General features: G+C 67.2%; 1 protein-coding gene across 1 annotated transcript in view; it reads left to right on the top strand.

Moving 5' to 3' along the window:
* The window catches only part of JPH3 (junctophilin 3), a gene marked incomplete at both ends in the record, with an annotated part of 73,752 nt that overhangs the window by 49,929 nt on the left and 4,633 nt on the right, over positions 1-19,190 (top strand). Inside the window, one exon of the mRNA XM_080829074.1 lies at positions 19,019-19,143. Within this exon, the coding sequence (XP_080685200.1) occupies positions 19,019-19,143 (125 nt within the window). The remainder of the gene's footprint in view (positions 1-19,018; positions 19,144-19,190) is intronic.

The raw sequence follows: 19,190 nt of genomic DNA, 5'->3' as shown, positions 1-19,190 counted from the left end.
CGAGCGTGGCCTGGCCTTCTGGGGGGCAGGCTGTGGTAAGGGCTAGGGAATGTGTCCCTCACCTCCAGAGTGCCCCAGCCCGCCAGGGGTCGGAGCAGGGTTGGTGCCCAGGGCTCACAAGCAGCTGGATGGGACGGGACCACATCTGCCCTTGCACTAGTCTCCATGAAACTTGGTGTTTGCCCAGCCGGGCACTCTGGGCCCGGTGGTGGGAGCATCAGGCCGTGAAGCAGCGCTACTGTCCAGGGCAGCGTAGGCCACAACAGTGGCTTGTTTCATGTGTCCACCGAGAGGCATGGCATGTGCCCGGCCCTCAGACGTGATTTGTAAATGACATTTCCAAATAATCGGTCTCATTGGTGGCCGCACAAGCTGTGCTCACATGTCACCCACCGTCCCGGGAGGGGCCCCGGAACTTGCCTGCCTCCCGTGGGCACAGGGACCCCTGCTGCAGCTGAGCCTGCGGCTCTGAAACTGCTGGCCCGGCTTCCCCACGCCGCTGGGACAGCAGAGCCCTGCTGGGAGGAGTGGCCGTGGCAGTGCCTGGCCTGGGAGCCGCCCCGCCGACTTGGGGGAGCCTGAGAACCAGCAGGCCTGTCGTTTCTGTTGGCAGCAGACGCTGGGCAGCCCCGAAACGAAGAGGACAGCTGGATTTCCCCCATCTCCTGATTTTGCTGGGCTCGTGTCTGATTTCCTGGGACCATCTGCTAACAGGCCCGGGTCGTGGCTGGTTTCGGTGGACATGGGCACTGGTGTCCTAGCTTGTGTTTGGGCTGTTATGGGTCCGGATCTTATCAGATGCTCGGAGCAGGAGGAAAGGGAGCCTTGGTCCCTCCACGGTCAGTCCTGGGTCACGGCCGCGTGTCCGTCGAGTCTTGCTGAGGGTTTGGGGTGAGGGACACACTGTCTCCCAGGGTTGGCTGGCTGTTTCTCCCTCATTTGCCCCTAAATAAAAGTGTTGCTCAGGTCCTAATCACCTGCCACCCAAGGCCCCAACGGCGGCCTGCGGTCTCCCTTGGAAGTCCTGCCCCGTGACTCGGGGCAGCTCTCCTCTGCCCACAGAGGACGAGCACAGGCCCCTTGTGACAATGTCAGGGCCCCGCGAAGTCTGGCACGCTGAGCTCCTGGCCCGGCTCACGGTGGCGCTCACGGCCTCGCTGACACATTGTGCGCTGGGAACGCGGGGACCACGAGGGGAGGTGTGATGCAGTCGGTAGACCAGGTGTCGGGACGGGTGGCTTTCTCGGTGATGTAATTGTAGCAAGTTCTGCCGCCACGTTGGCTCCAGAGACACGGGCAGACAGGCAGCCACGGACCTGCGTGGGGACAGGGTGCACCCTGAGCCTGAGAGCCGCCCCCCTTCGCCCCCCGCGGCAGCCGCCCTCCCGCCCCGCGTGCCGCGCGACCCCAGCGAGCCGGGCCGTGGTTAGTGCGGTCCTTACACGTTGGAGCCCCGAGCGCAGGCGGAGCCGGGCTGCTGTCCCGTCGGGCCCCCGTCCTGACGACGAGTGAGTCGGTGAGTGTTGGCGTTTCCCCGCGACCCCTGAGGTTCGTCGTGTCCTGGCATCCCGCGTGGAGGGGTGATTGGTAGGAACCTGTGAGCCGTGTCCTAGCGCTGACCACACTGGGTTTACGGGAGGGAATGCCGAAGAATTCAGAGCTTCAAGCTCTTGCCTCCCCGGGGGCCTGAACCCCACTTGCTCTGAAGCCTGAGGGCGTCTGGGGAGGCAGGCGAGGTGAGGCGAGGACCACGGCGCCCGGTCCCCCGACACCCACAGAGCTGCTGGCAATCGCTGGGCCTTCCCGGGCGGCTCGTGAGGAGACCAGCCAAAGTGGGGTTCAGACCATCTGTGGGGAGACCCCCACACCCCTGGCCTCTCCCGGGGGCCCCTTCAGGGCAGCCGTCTGTCCTGACCTGTTGATTTCCTGCAAACTCTGCCGTTTCAGTTAATACATGTAACGATGGAACATTTTTACAAATATTTAAATTTCTGGACACAAGATTAGGGGCTTCCCGGGCCACTCTGAGGGGTGCAGGCCCAGCTCCGTGGTGCTGACGGGAGGGCGGTCCTGGCAGAGGCTCAACCACAGGCGGGTCCCGCTCTGCACAGACCCGCGTCCACCCACGGCGTCCGCTCCCGGGGCCAGGTCCCACCCCCTGCCCTGGCTATGCAGCCCCTGCCGGTCTGCTGACCGTCGTCTCGGCTGTGCCGGGCACTTGCCCTGTCCCAGAGGCTCACGGGTGTCTCTCATCCGAGCCGTCACCGTCCCACTCCTCGGATGAAGACACAGACACGCAGGGGTGCCGCCTAAGGCCTGGGCCTCCTTCCCCTCCTGCCCCCGGGTGTCCGGCCGTGTGCCGCCACCGGAGGGCGCAAGGGAGAGGAGCCGGCGTCCCGGAGAAGGCGGGTGGGACCCTGGTCCCGCAGGTGGTTCACAGGGGCCGCGGCCTCAGCTGCTGGACAGGCCCGTGCCCCGGGGGCCGCCTCGCGGATGCGTGGTGGGCTCTGAGCGAGCGGCTCCCGGGGAGGCTGCCGGCAGGACAGAAGTCAGGCTCGGCCACACGCCCTCACTCCCGTCATGCCAGTGAGATGGGCGTCGTGGTGCAGGTGGCACACGGGGAAACTGAGGCCCTGAGCTAGCAGCCCACTGCTCCCCGGCCCCGAGCCCTGCCCGCCCAGCCCTCTGCCGTGTGCCCCATTAGAACTCTCTTCCCCTGGGTGGGCACCCGGGGCCCGAGCGTCGGCAGCCTGGGGATCCGCTCTTTTCTCTCAGGGGCTGGCTTCAGGGGGCGACCCAGAAGGGGCTGACAGAGGCCTTGGTGTCTCCCCAGTAGGCCGGTCCCGGGGCGGGGCCCATGGGACACAGCAGCCCACAGATGCCGGCGTGCCCTGGGCACGGTCTCCCGTGAACCCCCGCGGCATCGTGGGGTCCTGCCGCACGTCACCGGTGCTGTCCGTCCCTTCCCCGCAGGCTAGGGGTCCCAGAGTCCCGGCTGCAGCAGCCGGGGGCGGGCACGGGGCGCTTGTCCCTGCGGCTCGGCCGACCCTAACGCCGCCGCCCCCCTCCCGTCCGCCCTGGGTCCGGCTCCCCCTCGTCCCCCCGAGCCTGGCTGGCACCTGGGAGGCCACGTTCCCTCCTTGGATGCGGCCACTTTAGTTCTCTAGAATGTTCTGACCCCAGCTGGAGCGTGGGCCCTCGTGACTCCGGCCTCCACGCTGAAGTCGGGTCGCACAGCTGAGCCCGGCCCCGGCTGCCGGGAGGCACCCCCTTGCCGCCTGCCGCGTGGGTGCAGAACTGGCAGGCTTAACCCTGGGATGCCCGTGTGCGCCATTCAAAAGAGCCTGCCCTGTGGTGACCCTCCCCTGCCTGTCACAGTGACCCTGGGAAAGCAGGAAGCGTGTTACCATTCTGCAGATAGGGAAATGGAGGCCAAGGGGACTGGGACCCCCGACAGCTCGGCTCGGCTGGGACTGAGCCCAGGAGGCCTGGCGACAGCCCTTGGGTGCCCGTGACAGCTGCGTGAGTGTCTCTGTCCCCTTGGGCCCCGCGGCGGGGCACTGGGGGCCGGAGTGCCAAATCCAGCCCCTCCCCAGGCATTCGTGGCTGCTGGCCCCTCCCCGCAACCCTCGCCTCCGTGGCCATGTGCGTCCTTCCCCTCTGTGCCCTCTTCTAAGGACACTCATGATGGCGTTTGAACCCTACCCCGTAACCCAGGATAGTCTTTGATCTCGACACCCTTAACGTAACGGTGTCTGCAAAGACCGTCTTCGCAAACGGGGTCAGCCCTCGACCCACAGCGGTGGCGTGCCACCCAGGGCCCCCCCCTCCAAGTGTGGGCAGAGGAGAGTGTCACATCTGATCTAAAGGCCTCCTCTCGATCCCCTGTCCACTGCCCCCCAAACCCCAGCAAAGCAGGAAGGAAGGGTGCTCCCCCCAGGCTGGGGTCAGGGTGTGCCAATCCGTCTCGTGGTCACGGGGGGCACAGGACGGAATCGCAGGCGGGGCCTGGCCCTGGGAAGCCTGGCCCGGGTTCTGCCTGGTGACAGCTGGTGGTCCTGGCCGAGGCACCACCCTCTTGGTGCCCCACAGGTGCGGAGGTTGGACACTGACCCACGGAGGGCCTCTTGGTCGGGTCCACGCCTTCTGGACAGGGCACGGAGGGAAGGGTCTCGGGCTTTGCCAGCTCTGGGGTCTCGGGCACAGAGGACGCCCCCTTTCTTCCACAGCCCCTCAGAAGGCGAGCTGTACTCCTCACTCAAGGCCACGGGCTGCGTCTGCCCCCGACCGGAGCAGCAGACCCCTGCCCGGTCCCCAAGGGTCACTCTTGCTTTGGGGCTCCCCTTTCTTGTACTGCACCCGAGCCGAGCGCCCAGGCCGCCTCCGCTCCCGCAGCACCAGCCTGTGCCTCATCAGCCGCGCTTCCTCTGGGAAGTCCTCCTGGTGCCCCCGCCCCAGACCCCCGCCTTTGCTGCCTGAACGGTGTCGCCGCAGATGCTGGTGGAGGAAAAGACGACATCTCGCGGCGTGGGAGGGCCGGGGGGAGGGTTCCCTCTGTGCGGAGCGTGCCCCGACAGGCCAGACGTGCCTCCCAGCAGACGGCCTCCCCTGCTGTAAGGCGGGAGGACACCCCTGCTGGGACATGTCACTGCTGCTGATTGGGGCCTCGGCGACGCTCACAGCCTGGCGGGGCCTCTTCCCTCCTTCCCTGTCCAGTTGGCTCAATGATCGGCCACTGAGGGGTCTTTTGTGGCCGGCCCGTCAGGCTCTCCCCACTGCAGACCAAAGAACTGGGCTCTGGGGGCCTCTCCCCGCCCTTCCACCACAAGGAGGGACCCCGGCCGCGGAGCCCCTGCACCCCTCCTACCCCGCAGACGCCGTGCTTGGCCGAGCTCCTCCGTCCAGCTCGCTCCTTGCACACGGCCGGACCTGGACTCCAGGGGGCCCCAGGCCCTTCGCAGACGAGTCCTCGATGCCCCTGTGTCCAGGGAGGTTATCCAGAGACATGCACAGAAGCCTTTCCCAGCCTCCAGGGTGGGCCGGGGAGCCGCGGCGCGCTGCAGACACCTGCTGTCTCAGGCCAGGTCGGGGGCGGGGGTGCAGTGGAGGGTCTGCCCTGGGCCCCCAGAGCGGCACGACCCGGGCCTTGGCTCCCGTCCACCCCTGTAGGAGATCCTGCCATGTCAGTGGGTGATGGGTCTGGGACCCGTGATGCCCACCTGCTGGCTGGATGGGCTGGTCAGGCTGAGCGCCCACAGGTGTCAGATCTGCTCCTTGCCTGACTCGGGGAGGGCTGAAGAAAGCGGGGAGCTGGGTCCCTTGGGGCTCATGCTTGTGCCGGGACCCGTGCCCCATCGTGGTAGAGAAGAGCAGGCCCCTGGGCCCCTCGCCTGCCCCCTCGGGCAGGTTGCCTAACATTCTGTGTTTCGGGGTCCTTTTCTATAACGTGGGGTGATCACACAGCAGGTGCCTAGATGGGGGCCCTGTGGAAAGGGCAGGGAGCTAGCCTGGGGTGAGAGCTCCGGCTGGCTCTGGGGGCGGGGGTGGGGGTGTGCTGGGGCCAAGTGGCAGGTGTCTGAGCACCACCCAGCGCGTGGGGAGGGGAGACCAGGCTGGGCTCACTGCGGGCCGCGTGTGCCGACTCGCGGGATCCCCCGTGTTCTGCGTCTGGCTGCACGTGGAGCCCGGCTGCCTCCGGGGCTGCCAGGGACTGCCGCTGGGCCAGCCCGTGTGCCAGGCTCCGGAGCTCTCTGCCCTTCCAGGGACGGGGTCACGGACATGGGGAGCATTCTGCAGTGCCGGGTCAGTGGAAGCCAGGCCCACGCCCCCGGCAGCTGGTTGCTAGAAGCCCGAGGCCCTGACCGAGACCAGTATCCCTCCCACAGGAAGGATGCGGGGCTGACGAGGGCCTGGACGGGCATGGGTGGGGGCCCGCCGCGGGGAGCCCTGCAGCAGGGATGGAGGCCGCCGGAGGGCCGGGCTGTAAATGGCCTTTGCCCTCATTTGTCCTGTTGCTGAACTGCCGGGAGAAGCTGGCGCACGGGGGAGACCCACGGGGGCGCAGGTGGGAGCCCCGAGCACGGCCCCAACGGGTGTCCCTGCCGCCACGGATCCCCACGGGCCTGGCCGGGCCTTACGTATTCTGTCAACAAGCGTGTTGATTGTGCCATGTGAGCAGTGCGGTGCCGGGCGCCAGGCCCCGCGTGGGGGGATCCCAGACAAGTGTCTGTCGTGCGAGCGGCAAGCCCAGCGAGCGCCCGTCAGCCTCCGTCCTGCCTCTGCCTGTGCTGTTCGCCCTCCCTTCCGGGCACGGGTATCTCGCGGGCGCCCACCGTGCACCAGACCAGACGGAGACCAGACCAGAGGGACGGAGATGTTCCTGGGAAAGCGCAGAGATGAACTCATCAGTGGGTTTGACACGGGCCCGTGTTGGCCCCGCCCCGTGCCGGCCCCAGGCGCTAACTGGGGACACGAGCTAGGAGGGGAGAGCCGCCGAGGGTCTGGGAGCTTCTAAGCAGGGTGGGGAGAGGGCGGGGACCTGCCCCGGCCTGGGCGGGGGATTGGGCAGGAGGAACTTGCCAGGAGAACCGCCCGCTCAGAGACGGAGGGGCTGGGGGGGGTGAATCCTGGCCCTTCGTGAGTCGGAGACAGCATGACGTCACCAGAGGGCAGCGAGGCGGTCATCGGGGTGGGTTCGGCGCGAGGACGGCGCCCTTGCAGCCCCACGCCCACAGGGACCCTGCTCCGGGGGCTCAGGGCCCGGCCACCCATCTTGAAATGCCAGCCTCGGGGGCCGTGTCGTGTAAATGTGGCCTGATGCAACCACAAGTTGCAGTCTTGGAACCTCGGTTCCCATGGGACAGGGGCTTGGCTGCCAGCCCCGACCCCTCCTGCCCCCTGGCCTCCCTTCGGCATCCCGCAGTGGTGACCAGGTCGTGTGGGTGAGGGAGCCCACGTTCCACCACTGCCCCTGGGGGCCCTGTGCACTCGGGGTCACCGTGAGCAGATGGCACAGCACGTTTGGGGGCCCCATGGCAGGGTCCCCTTGTTCCCCATCAGACAGTGGCATGTCGGAGCAGGGAGCTCTGCCTTCCCGCTCGCCTGTCCACTGGAGGCCGGAGCGCGGACCCCAGGAGGGGAGAGTGACCGCACGGGCCCCCGGCAGGTCACAGGGGCCCCGCACGGGCTGCCCTGTCGACTTGGCCCTGCTGGACGCCGCACCCGGTCCCAGACTGAACTGAGCTGGGCCCCCACACCGCGGTGCTGCCGGCCAGGGTTCCTGGGGAGCGCGCCCTTCGTCCCGACCTGCCGAGGCCAGTGGTCCTTGGCCCGGCTCAGACATCATGGCCAAATGGGCTCCTTTGCTAACGGAATGTGCCCGAGCGTTATTTCAAAGAGCGGGTTTCGGGCAGAGCCTTATGTCGGCAAACCACAGAGGACCAGGCATGAGCTTCTCCAGCTGGGTTTAGGGTAGATCTGGTCTGTGGGGGAGGCTCCTCCCAGCCCGGCCTTCTGGGCCTGAGGAGGAAGGACGACCCCACCACGTGTGTTAGCTCTTCATGTGTTTGGGATATGCCCGTGCCCGGCCCCCCACCCCCCTGCCCCCCACCCCTCTGCCTCCCCCCCTCATCCCCCACCCCCGACGCCCCTGCACCCCCATCTCCCTGTCCCTGTCCTCCAGCCCCTACCCCTGGCCCCCCACCCCCTGCCCCCCACCCCTCTGCCTCCCCAGCTCCCTGCTCCCCCACCCCTGGCCCCCCCCACACTGATGGCCGCCCCCTGCGCCCCGGCCCCGTCCGGCACCGGCGGTCACAGGCAGAGGTGGCCGGCCCCGCAGGGGAACCGCAGCGCCGGAATTAGCCGGCTTTCCACTTGCTCAGTGGGGACGTAGGCTACTCGCAGGGTGGCGGTTCGCGCGCTATTCCTGGAGTGCGGGGGCTCGGGTGTGGGGTGCGGGAGGAGAAGAGGGGGCGCTCAGTCTAAACATAGACCACGGCCAGGGGGCGGCGAGGCGGTGGGGAGAAGGGCAGTGATGCTGGGGAATCAGCTCCCTGGGAGAGGAGAGGCGCTGGGGGTTGCCATGGCAACCAGGACGAGCCCCCCCCCACCGGCATTCTGGCAGCGTATCCCCCTGCAGGGGGCCAGCAAGCCCCGGGGTGGGGGGGATCTCCCTGCAGGAGCCTCAGTGTTCCCACCTGTGAAATGGGGGACCGCCTCCCTCTGTCTTTGTGAACAAGGAGAAACCCAGCCTCGCTCTAAGTAACAAAACTGCAGATTAGAACAAGGTTGAATCGCTGTCCGCTTGGGGAGGGTTTTTTAAAAAATGGACCGTCACTGGATTAGAGCAGATGTGTGCAGACAGGCCGCCTCAAAGACAGACGTGTGTGTGTGTGAACCAGACGGCAGGACAGCGGCGCGTGAATACAGAGCCGAGAACGGCCTCCGGGCCCGTCGGCGGGCCAGGCGCGGTTTATTTCGGGGAAACAAAAATCCATTAAAAGGAACAAGCGAGCTCTGTGTTTGCTGGTGTGGGACAATCTCCAAGACACAGCGTTGGGGTGAAAAAAACAAAACCCAACGGCAGAAAGGCGAGAGGCAGAGCTGCGCGCGGAGTGCGGACATCTGGGTCCGAAGTCTGCGGCGCGCGGGGGCTGCGCACGGTCCGGGACGCACTGGGGCAAAAACCACAAGTGGGAAACTTGCGTAGACGCCGGTGCCATTGAGGTTCCGGAGACGAGGCACGCGCACCTTTGAGGACGTGGGCCTTGAGGTGAACGGGAGCCCGCAGGACTGAGCGCCGTCTTCTGGGGGCACTGACAAGCCGCGCAGTTGGGAGGGGAGACTTACGTTCACCATCTACACCAGGAAAAGATTGCTTAAAGAATCCATCTTGTTTTTGTAAATTTAGAAATGTGTATATCCAGCCACAAAGCTGGACCGTGGAAGGTTTCAGACCCACAGGCTTGAGGGCTGTTTCCGTCACCCGCTCTCTCCCTCCACGGCAGAGGCTGCCGCCTCCCACCTCACCTCTCTGTTTTCTGATACGCTGTCGCTGCTCGCTCCCTGCCCCTGGGCCTTTGCACTCGCTCTCCCTTTGTCTCGGAACTCTACCTGGCCAACCCCTCCTCGCCTCCAGCTCAGGGATGCCCATATCCACCCCAGGGATGCTCACGTCCCATCCCCACCCCCAGAATGCCCGTGCCCCCTCCCCAGCCACTGTCGATACATTAGCCATCCACCATCAGACGTGCCACCTCCTCAGAGCAGGACCTGCCTCATGCTTTGAGTCCCCACTACCAGCATGTGGCCGATGAGTGCGCCTGGTGGGGTGGCTGATGGCTCTCTGACCCACGCTGCTGCAGGGTGCTTCTGTGTCCGAGGTGAGTGTTAACCCCCCTTCTGCCTTCCGTGACCTTCCGGGAGGGTGGTTTTCTGGAGTTTTGTCTGCTTTTATAGCTAAGAGTTGCTTTGACCTCAAACAGGAGCTCTGGCGACGCCAGGTGGGAGGCGACCGGGGTGCTGTGGGACAGTGGGGTGGGGGGGCTCTCCAAGGCGGCACCACGGCCCCAGCCCTCGCCCCTCGGCTCCTGCCTGCGAGAAGCACTTTCAACACAGCAGCCAAAGCCAGAGCCGCGAGCAGGCGCAGGAGCTGGGGCGGGAGGGGCGGGGAGCGAGCGCCGACGGGCGGGAGCTTTCTCGTAGGGGCGAGGTTATAGAATTGGCTTATGGTGACGGCTTCACAGCTCCACACTCACTAAACACATGGAACGGTTCCCTTCGCACAGGAGGGCGTTGCGGTCTACGAACTGTGTCTCGACAAAGCTGCTCAGAAACGAAGCCCACGAAATCGCCACTAACGGGAAGCGGCGGGCTGGGCGCGGTGTGCGCCGCGGCTCCCCCCGCTCTGGAGAGACCCCTCCTGCCGGGACCCTAGTGTACCCGCTCTGCAGTAAACTGAGGCTCACGGCGGCCCGACCTGGCCCAGATGAAGTCGTGGGGGATGGCGCACTGCCCCCCGTGGTTCCTGATCCTAGAACGTGATCCTAGGAAAGCTGGGGGCTGCTTTGTGGAGGGGGGGGTCAGTGCCACTTTCTGGGGTGAATCTGGCTGGGGACGGAGGGTCCTGACGGGTGGAGCCCTCGTGCCCTGTCGCAGGTGGGACGCTGGACCTCAGAAGACCTGTCCAGCGCGGTCTCAGACTGGCCTTGCCTGGAAGGAGGTAGCGTGTAACTGAGGACCCGGAGATGAGGTCATCCCGGATGACGTGGGCCTACACGCAACGACGAGTGTCCTGAGAAAGGGAGAGACAGGGAAGCCAGACACAGAGATCAGGGTGGCACGTGTGCCAGCCAAGGAGCACAAGGGCTGGCAGTGACACCGTGCTGGGGGCCTGGTGGGGCTGCTCCTCCCTGGATCCCTCTGGGAGCCCAGCCCCGCGATCGTGGCTTCCAGCCCCCAGAGCTGGGAGAGGACACGGCTTTGTCGTCACTGTGGCCCCAGGACACCGGCATGGCCCCTAGCCCCGCCGGGCGCAGTCTCTGCGTCAGGCACTGGCCATTTCTGGGCTGGTGTGCAGAGTGCTGGTGGCTGCCTGTCCCTCTGTGATGGCACCTCTGTGACCCCCGTCGGTGTCCTGCTGCCTTCGTGACTCAGCCTCCCTCGACCCCCCCGGCGCATGGGGCAGCATGTTCTTCCTTAGCTTGGGGTGTTTTTCTTTCTTCGAGAATTTTTAATAGGAAAAAAATGGGGGTAGGGAGAGACATGGTAGGGGAAAGGGAAGCCTGCCGCTGTGTGTGATCTAGAATGTCTCTGGCTTCCCAGCCGGCTGTCCACAGGACGTGACGACACGGCGTGTAGGACCAATGCAGAAGGCCCGTGGTGACCTGTCCCCTGGGGTGCATGCCAGCTGCCCTGGGTCAGGCACCCAGCTCTCCAAAGAGCCCCAGGCCTGCGGGACAGTCCCCCCAGCGGCGTTTAACAGCCCTGCCTGGACAGAGCGCCTGGCCGGCCTGGGGAAACGCAGGGCCCCCCGCGGCAGCCCCTCTCCCTCCCAGGGAAGCAGAGACTCCTGCACCAACCTGATGGCTCAGCTCCATCCAGGGACTGGTTCCCTCCACGGCCCCTGCCCGCACAAGCACCCCCAGCCTTCCGCCCGGGGGGGCGCCTGCCTTCGCCTCTCCCCGTGGCCCCCGCTGCACCCCTGCCCCGGGGGCGGGTCCCAGGAACTGTGAGGCTGACCACACACGCTCGCAGGCATCTTGTATTCTCTGAGAAGCCCCCGGCCCCGCTGGCTTTGGGGCCCAGGGATGCTGGCTCTTCCCATGCCCCCACGGATGGCCTCATCAGGGCTGCAGTCGCCGGGGGCACCCCTGAGTCGGCAGGGCCTGGTGGGCCTGAGAGTTGGGCCTTCCGCGGCTCCCAGTTGCAGCTGGCAGGTCCTGGGACCCCGCGGCAGGCGGCTCATCCTCCCACGGCCTGTCCCTTTCTGGCGGGGACGGGCCCAGGGCGAGGGGGCAAGTGTGTGAGGTCTGCGGCGCGGTCAGGGCCACCGGGCTGGGCACAGCGGCAGGGGCGGCTCGCGGTTCTCAGCTTGTCAGCTGACGGATGGCGGCCCGGGGCGGCTGGGGACAGAGAGCGGGTTCGCGGGCTGTGGCCGGAGACCCCCGGAAGGGACGCAGAGAGCGCTGAGTGTCGTCCGCGCTGGAGGGCGTGTGGGAGCAGCCTCCAGCCCAAGGACTCGTCCGGTTTCTGGGGCTGCCCTCAGCATGGGTGCCCGTGTGCTCCCCAAAACCAGCCTTGGGGTTCTGCCAAGAAGGGATGTTCTGGTTGCAAACAGGACAGGCCCTGGGACCCAGCCCAGGATCGCCAGAGCCAGGAACCGGGGCCTCGCTGTCTGCCGCGACCAGGGCAGCTCTTTCTGACCCCCTCCGTGCCCGCCTCGTGGGTGGCCTGACCCCTGGTAGTAGGTAGGGGTCAGCGCTGGGCCTGGGGGTCTGCGGGCCTGCCCGGGGCCTGCTCCCCCAGCTCGGGGCCTGGGGCAGCGGGGGACGAGGGGTGACTCGCGGCCGCAGCCCCCTTCCCCGTGATGTGCGTCCCTGAGCCCCTGGACCGGTGGGCCTGGCTCGAACCAAAGGCCCGAGTGTGACTCGGGGACCAGTGACGGCTGACGAGGAAGCGATGGGGCGCGGAAGGGGCTCGCGTGTGGGAAGAAACCACATGCCGTGTCAGCTCCGACGATGTCCCCGAGCGCCACGGCCGGGGGCAGCTAAGCAGACCGTTTCGCCTTGGGTCCCGGGGGTGGACATCTGAGGGCCGTGTGGGCAGCTCGGCTCCTCCTGAGGCCGCTCTCCCGGGCGTGTGTCTGTGTCCCTGTGTCCGCCCCCTGGGCGGGGGGCACGCTGACAGCCACGTCTTCACGCCGCGTCCTCCCGAACGCGGTCACACGCGCCGGTTCCCGGGTTAGGACCCAGCGCGTCTCCTGGGGACGCCACTCAGCCCTTAGCCTATGCACATGTCCTCTGTGGGGCTGAGCGCCTCCCGGGCCTGAGAAAGACGAAAGCTGCGTGTCGGCGCCGGGAGGGAAGGCCGCCGTGCCTCCCGAGGGCTGCAGGAGCGCGGCTTTTCCACACGGGGCCTGAAGCCAACCTGCTTCCCCGGGCGCCCCACGGGCACGCCTCCGCGCCACAGCCCGTCTGTTCCTGCCGCCGCCTGGCCACCGCTGTGCTCCAGGGCTGGGGACACAGCCGTGAGGGGGAGGGGGGCAAGACCTCAAGCCAGGGGCACGTGGCAGGCCAGGGGACGGACCACACGGCACGTGGGATTGTGCGGCTGTTCAGCAACGTCAGGCCCCTCCTTAAAAATGCAGACCCCCCCCCAATCGTCCGTGCCCTGGCCTCTGCCACCTGGGGCCCAGCGCACTCTCTCCTCTCTGTGTAGGGCCACAAGGACAGCCGGGGCCTGGGGTCAGGGGATAGGTGACAGCGCATGGAGCCTGAACGCACCGGAGGCCACAACCCCGGACCCTGGGCGATGGCACACGCAGGGGGGACCCTGAGTGGCTCCCCGACTTGGACAGGAGTGCTGGGGGAATGTGCGGGAACGGGATTCTCCGAAGAGGGAGCGCTGCTGTCACGGGCGAGCCCGTAGTGTGTCCGTTCGCGGACTGGGACTGGTTGTGGAGACCCACTAGTCACCGGCGGGCTCGTAGGAACAGGGCTCGGGGCGCGAGTACGCGGCCTGGGGAAGGAGGGATTTGGCCTGACTGTGAAGTGATCATTCCACGTTGCTTATCCCTGGACCCCAGCTTTGCTCCGGGTCCCGCCCCAGAGACGCTCGTCCTTCCCTGAGCCCGGCACGGCGGACCTGAGACACGGATGTTGGCGTGTCGCGGACACGGTCACAGGAAGGGGCCCGAGTGGGAAGGCAGAGCGCACTGCGTGGGGCCGAGGAGGGGTCGGCAGGTGGGGGTGACTGCTGATGGGGTCGGGGGTCTGGAGGAGCTGGAGACGGTCAAGAATTCAAATTCGCAGTGACGGCCACACAGCTCTGGGGACGTGCTAAAAGGCCCTGCTTTGTACAAAGGTGACCCGTGTGGTGTGTGGTGGCAGACGGGGCGCGGGGTAGCAGTGATAGTGGCTGGGTGCCATCTCCGACGTGACCTGTCCGTGGTCGCCTGTCGGGAGCTGGGGGCCCCACCTTGCAGGCTCCGGGGCAGGGCTGGTGTCATCTCTGTCCACACAGGGATGTCCCGCACGTGGCCCTGAGCGGGAGGGGCAGGTGCCCTGGTGTCAGGGAGGTGTCCTCTGCACCGAGGCCAGCGTCCCTGCAGGGTCCCCGTAGGGGAGGAGGGACGGGGCAGCTCAGGGTCTCGTTAGCACCTGACGCGTTTGGAGCCTTCCTAAAGGTGCCCGCGGCGTGTCTCCCCTCGTGGAAGACAAGCTCACGTGTGGGTCAAGAAACGGGTCTCACCCCCTTCCGGCCACAGCCCTCCAGCAGCACCCCCCAGGATGCCCCCGGCCTGACATAGTGTCCTGGGGCGGCGCTAGCCAAGGACAAAAACGGGACGTTTACTCTCCAGCTCTGAGTCCTGTGTCCCTCTGCGGGCTGGAGGGAGGGTCCTTCCCGGCTCTTCTGGCATGGGCTGCCCCCCCCCCGCCGCTGCCCCATCCCTCCGCCATCCCCCCGGGGCCTCCCGCCCTATGGGCTGTGTCCCCCCTTATAGGGACTCCACGCATGGGATGTAGGGCTCCTGTAATCCAGTAGGACCTCCTGGCAACTAAAGACATCTGCGAAGACCTTATTTCCGGAGGAGGCCACATTCATCGGTTCTGGGTGGATGTGGATTGGGGGCTGGGGGTGGCGGGCATCCCCTCCAGGCCCCTTCCCAAAGCCGATGCACTGGGAAGGCCACAGCCTGAGCCACTTCGGAGACTCGGGGCACGTTTCTGAGCTGGAGAACTAGGATCGTCGGGCGAGACCATCAAAGCGTGTGGAAGCCCAGATGTCTGTGCCTCAGTGTCCCCGTCTGTCCGGGATGTGACAGTGAGCCCCTCTGGAACACGAGGTAGGCGTCCTGTGGCGATGTGTAAGGCCCCTGACCCTTGGTCAAGGGCTGGCGAGGGGAGACCCCTGTAGCACGGCCCCCTCGGCCCACCTCTGCGCACCAGCAAAGACCTCCCCCAGGGCCCCTCGTCCCCCACCGAGGCCCACTTTAGCTCCCCAGTTACCAGCACTGGTGACAGCTGGGAGCCCCGCAGTGACACCCTATGGGGACCCGAGATAGGAACTGGGAGGGGATCTGCCCTCAGGGAGTAACAAGGGACTATGGACTGGGAAGAAAACCACATTCTGAACTTGGTGGGGAGGGTCTGCCATGGCTGGAGACCCCAGAGCAGGGGAGCCCGCGCTGGGTCACACGCCCCACTGGTCTGCGCTGGGACGGTGCTGGGATCCAGGGCAGGGCAGTGGGCCGCCGGCCGGCTGTGAATCACGTGTGGAGGGGACGGAACGTGGGGACCATCCAGGAGGAAGGGCTGGACGCGGAACAGCGGCCAGGCACGGGGGCAGCGGGCCCAGGTCAGGCGGTCGTCTGGGGCGTCCAGCTTCTGGCGCGCGGGTTCTCAGAGCGAGGTCCCAGGATCACCGGCAGTGTCACCTGGGAGCACCGGGAGTGCAGACTTCCGGGCCAGCCAGGAGAGCCGGGCGGGTGGGGGCGGGCCGGGGACAGGGTCCAGCGCAGGTGCCAGCGGTGGAACCGGGGACGGGGGGTGGACACGGGCAGGTCACCCTACGTCCTGTCCGGGGCTGCCGCCACGGTTGACGTGTGGGAGGGAGCCCGGGGCCGCGGCTACCTGCCCGCCGTGCCTCAGGGTCCCCACACGGGTTGTCGGGCTCAGGTGCCCCCCCCCGCCCCGCTCCCCCCCGAGAGCCCGAGTCCCATTCAGCCCTTGGGAGGCGCCATGAGGTTTCCTTCCCTATTAAACGCGCTCTCCTTGATTCAGGTTTATTTTAGGATTGGCACAGACAGTCCTTCCCTATGTGTGAGCGTGTGTATGTAAACACACGTACGATGTTGGTGAATTAACGTCTGTGGTATTTTACCGAGCGAAGATGTAGAAACCAAACAGCGGCCACTCCAGGGTGCGCACGACCAGCTCCCGGGCTCCCGCCCGCCATGGGAGGGTCCGTGTGGGATCAGGGCACCATACCCTACCATGTGGCCTAGAGGACGGCCGCGGTGACCACGGCACAGTCTGAAGGCAGGGACCTGGCTGTCACCGTCCACCGAGGCCCGGGCCACACCAGCGAGGTGCAGACTCTCCCTGGCAGCAGCCGGGTCTCCCCAGGGGAAGGCAGGGGTGGGGAAGTGGGTTGGGAGCCCAGTGACTTCGTTTGCTGGGTTTGGGACAGAAACAGAAGGGAGGCCCCCCGTGGGAGAGGCTGCCGTGGCCAAGTCATGTGTCTGGTAGGGACGCAGGACCTGGGGGGCGGCCCCCCGTGTTGACACGCAGCCCTCAGGGCCGCATGTGCAGAAATGCTTCCAGCCCGACAGCTGGGGGGACTCAGGCAGAGTCCTGCGAGGGGGGGTGCCCGTAGGACAGACGCGAGCTCACGCTGCTGCTCGGGACGAGGAACCTCGAACTCGCCGCTTTAACCGACACCGAGCCTCACGCGTGTCCTCCTGCAACTCTGTTCTCTGGGCAGCCTTGTCCGCTCCAGTCCGCTGGGCTGGGCCGTGGCTCCGAAAGGACTAAGCTCTGCTCCGACAGCCACCCGTAGCTGCCCCTCACCCTCGCGGCATTTCCTCGCGTGGCCACACTCTGCCCTGCATCTCCGGGCCCAGAGCAGTGTGGGTACGCGCCGGCCTGCGTGCACCTGGTCGGCGGTGTAGTTAGAAAGGGGCGAGCCGTCGTGAGCGGGCACGTTCCCACGTTCCCACGGAGGAGTCTGCCCCGAGCCATTCAAGCTGAACTTGGAGAAGGAACCACGGCGTAGGCGCTGGGCCCTGTGCCAGACCCTCGGTGCTGGTCTTCGGGTCGCTCTCCCTCGACTCACCCTGCACGGCCCCAGCAGCCTGCATCGAGGGTCCCCCTGTGAGGCCGAGAAGGAGCTTTCAGATCCAGAGCCCGGCCGTCCCTCTCCTGAGCCCCAGGCTGGTGTCTCACGTGTGCCCTGAAGGGCATCCATGACGTTCCCCCGCTTGCCTGGCCCCCAGGGAGCCCGAACCCTCCGGCACGCCGTGCGTCACACCCCGCTCGGCGTCTCCTTCATCTGGTCTGCTCGTGAGCAAGCCGGCTGGGTGCGGGACCCCGCGTCCGCGCGCCTGCCCCCCTCGGAGGCTGCGTTCGCAGCCCGCACGACTCAGCACGCCAGCGAGGATGGGAGCGCGCTGCGTGCCTGAGGGACGGGCCTTCCCAGACCCGGTGCGTGGAGGTGTCCAGGGGGCTAGGGTGGTCGTCGGCCGCTCGGGTCCCCTCCAGACGTGCGTGCTGGCCAGCCGAGTACCGCCGGTCCCAGGACGGGGGCACCGGTGTTGCGCGCAGCAGCCCGTGCAGCCAGGCCCCGCGACCAGGGCCGGCGCTCGGCCAACACCCAGTGGTCGCAGAGAAGCCCCCAGGCTGCTCTGGGGCCGGGCCTCCTGCTGGGTGCTGGAAACACTCACACGGCCTGGGAACGTGCGTGTGCCACTGGCACACTTCTAACTCTGTGTGTGACCTTCAGCGAGCACCGGCCGGGCAGGGAAGTCAGAGCAGGCCTGCCCGAGGGCTGTAGGGCGGGGCTGGGCAAGGGGGTCACTGGAGATGCAGGGCGGGGGCACTGAAGCCGTTCTAGAAGGAGTGCCGTGCGGGTACGTGCCGTGAAGAGTCCAGAAACCACTGCGCTGGGCCTTAACTGGGTGACCCGCTGGGCACGTGAGTTACCGCTTGACGACACGGTCACCACGGCAGAGCACACCAACCCACGGGGCATTCTGGGCAGTCCGTGCCATTTCCCAGAGCCTCACTCAACCGCTGCACCGGTCTGGGCTCGCGCCGAGAGCAGCGCCCCTCCTTGCCGGGCCGGCGGCTGGGCCTCGCTCGTGCGTCTGTTCAGGCCGCAGGTCACGGTCTGGTGAAGGCCGTGGACGTGGCTGGGGCGGGACGTCAGGGGCCGGGACCACGGCCCAGAGGCTGGGCAGGCAGGGGCGGAAGTGGCTCCTGCAGGGCTCCCGGCAGCCCCTGGCGCGCAGGGAGGGTCCCGGGCAGCGGTGACCACTTATCACGTGATCTGTCCTTGGTGACACGCGGCCCCTCTCAGGGACGGGCCGTGGCACGTCGGTCTCGCCGGGGTTGGGAGGTGGCGCTCTGGAGCCAGGGTGCCGGGCCGGTAAGAGGCAGCGGGTCTAGCCCCGTCCCCCGAGGGGGTGGGTCTCATGTGGGCCTGCAGGGAGACAGTGTGGGGTCGTCCTGCTGGCAGGTGCAAGGCAGCGTCCTCGCTGGGTGGGGGGGCATCCTTGGGGCAGGGCTGTCGGCGCGTGAGGAGGAGTCTCCCGGGTCGTGCCTGAGCTTAGCTACTGGAGGCCCCACACACGAGGTCAGCGCCGCTGGCATCCGTGGGACCAAGGGGAGAAACTGAGTCACAGAGAAGCATGTCTGCTCCATAGGGCAGTCACCCTGAGTTAAGAGCCGGTGGGAGCTGGGCCTCCTCCCTGGGCGAGCCCATGGGACACGGACGTGATTTCTCCCGGTATCCGGAGGCCTCTGCGGACTCGGAGAACGCTCTCGGCTCCGCTGGCCTCCTCCACAAGGGCCTGTGCCGGCGGCTTCCACACGTGCCAGGGGCGGGCAAGAGGGACCGGCCACAGCCTGTCAGACCTGCCCCCGGCATCCTTCCCCAGGGCCCCAACGGGGCCATGTGAAGGGCAGGGGGGCAGAGGCACTGGGCGGCCCCGGCGGCTGCTGGGCTGGCGCTCCTGGGAGGCCGTTCTGGCTCTGACACGGGGTCCGGCACGGCCAGCCGGTACCCACCCTGGGCCCGGGGAAGGTGCCGTCTGTTCCTCGTGCCCTTGGACCTTCAGACGGCTGGCGGGTCCGGGCATCCGGCCTACCCCATTCCTGCTGCAGAGCCCGGCCGGCCACTTGCTCACCCCACCTGTGGGGCTGGGCACAGCTGCCCTCCCAGCTCCTTCCCAGGCAGAGCAGCACCAAGCTCCTGCTTGTGTCCGGAGGCTCAGAGAGGAGACGGCTCTGCGTTCCGTTCTCTGCCGTGTGGACATGACCCCGGGGGGAGGGAAGCTCCTTCAACAGGACCTGGGGCTCGCCCGGGCTGAGAGCTCTCCTGCGGGCGCAGACATCCATCCTCGGCCAGGCCCTGCCCTGGCTGGGGTGTGCCCTGTGCCCCGAGGCACTGGCAGGTGCTCGGGCGGGCTACCCGCTGGGCGGCAGGTTGGCTGCAGGGACGAAAGCATGAGATCCGGAAGCCAGCAGCCCTCCGCCAGGCTTCCGCCGCCCTGACCGCCCGCCCTGCCTCCCCCTGCCAGGACTTCCCACTCCCGGGCCAAGGCTGAGGCGGCCCTCACCGCAGCACAGAAGGCCCAGGAGGAGGCACGCGTCGCCAGAATCACTGCCAGAGAGTTCTCGCCCTCCTTCCGGCCCCGGGAAAACGGTGAGTGCGCGTCTGCCCGGGTGGGCGCCTCCCTCCGGCGCCCCCTG

The sequence above is a fragment of the Martes martes genome, assembly GCF_963455335.1.
Source record: "Martes martes genome assembly, chromosome: 17".
Taxonomy (NCBI): Eukaryota; Metazoa; Chordata; class Mammalia; order Carnivora; family Mustelidae; genus Martes; species Martes martes.
Note: the sequence above shows the minus strand (reverse complement) of the source record. Positions and strands in the feature narration are given on the sequence as shown.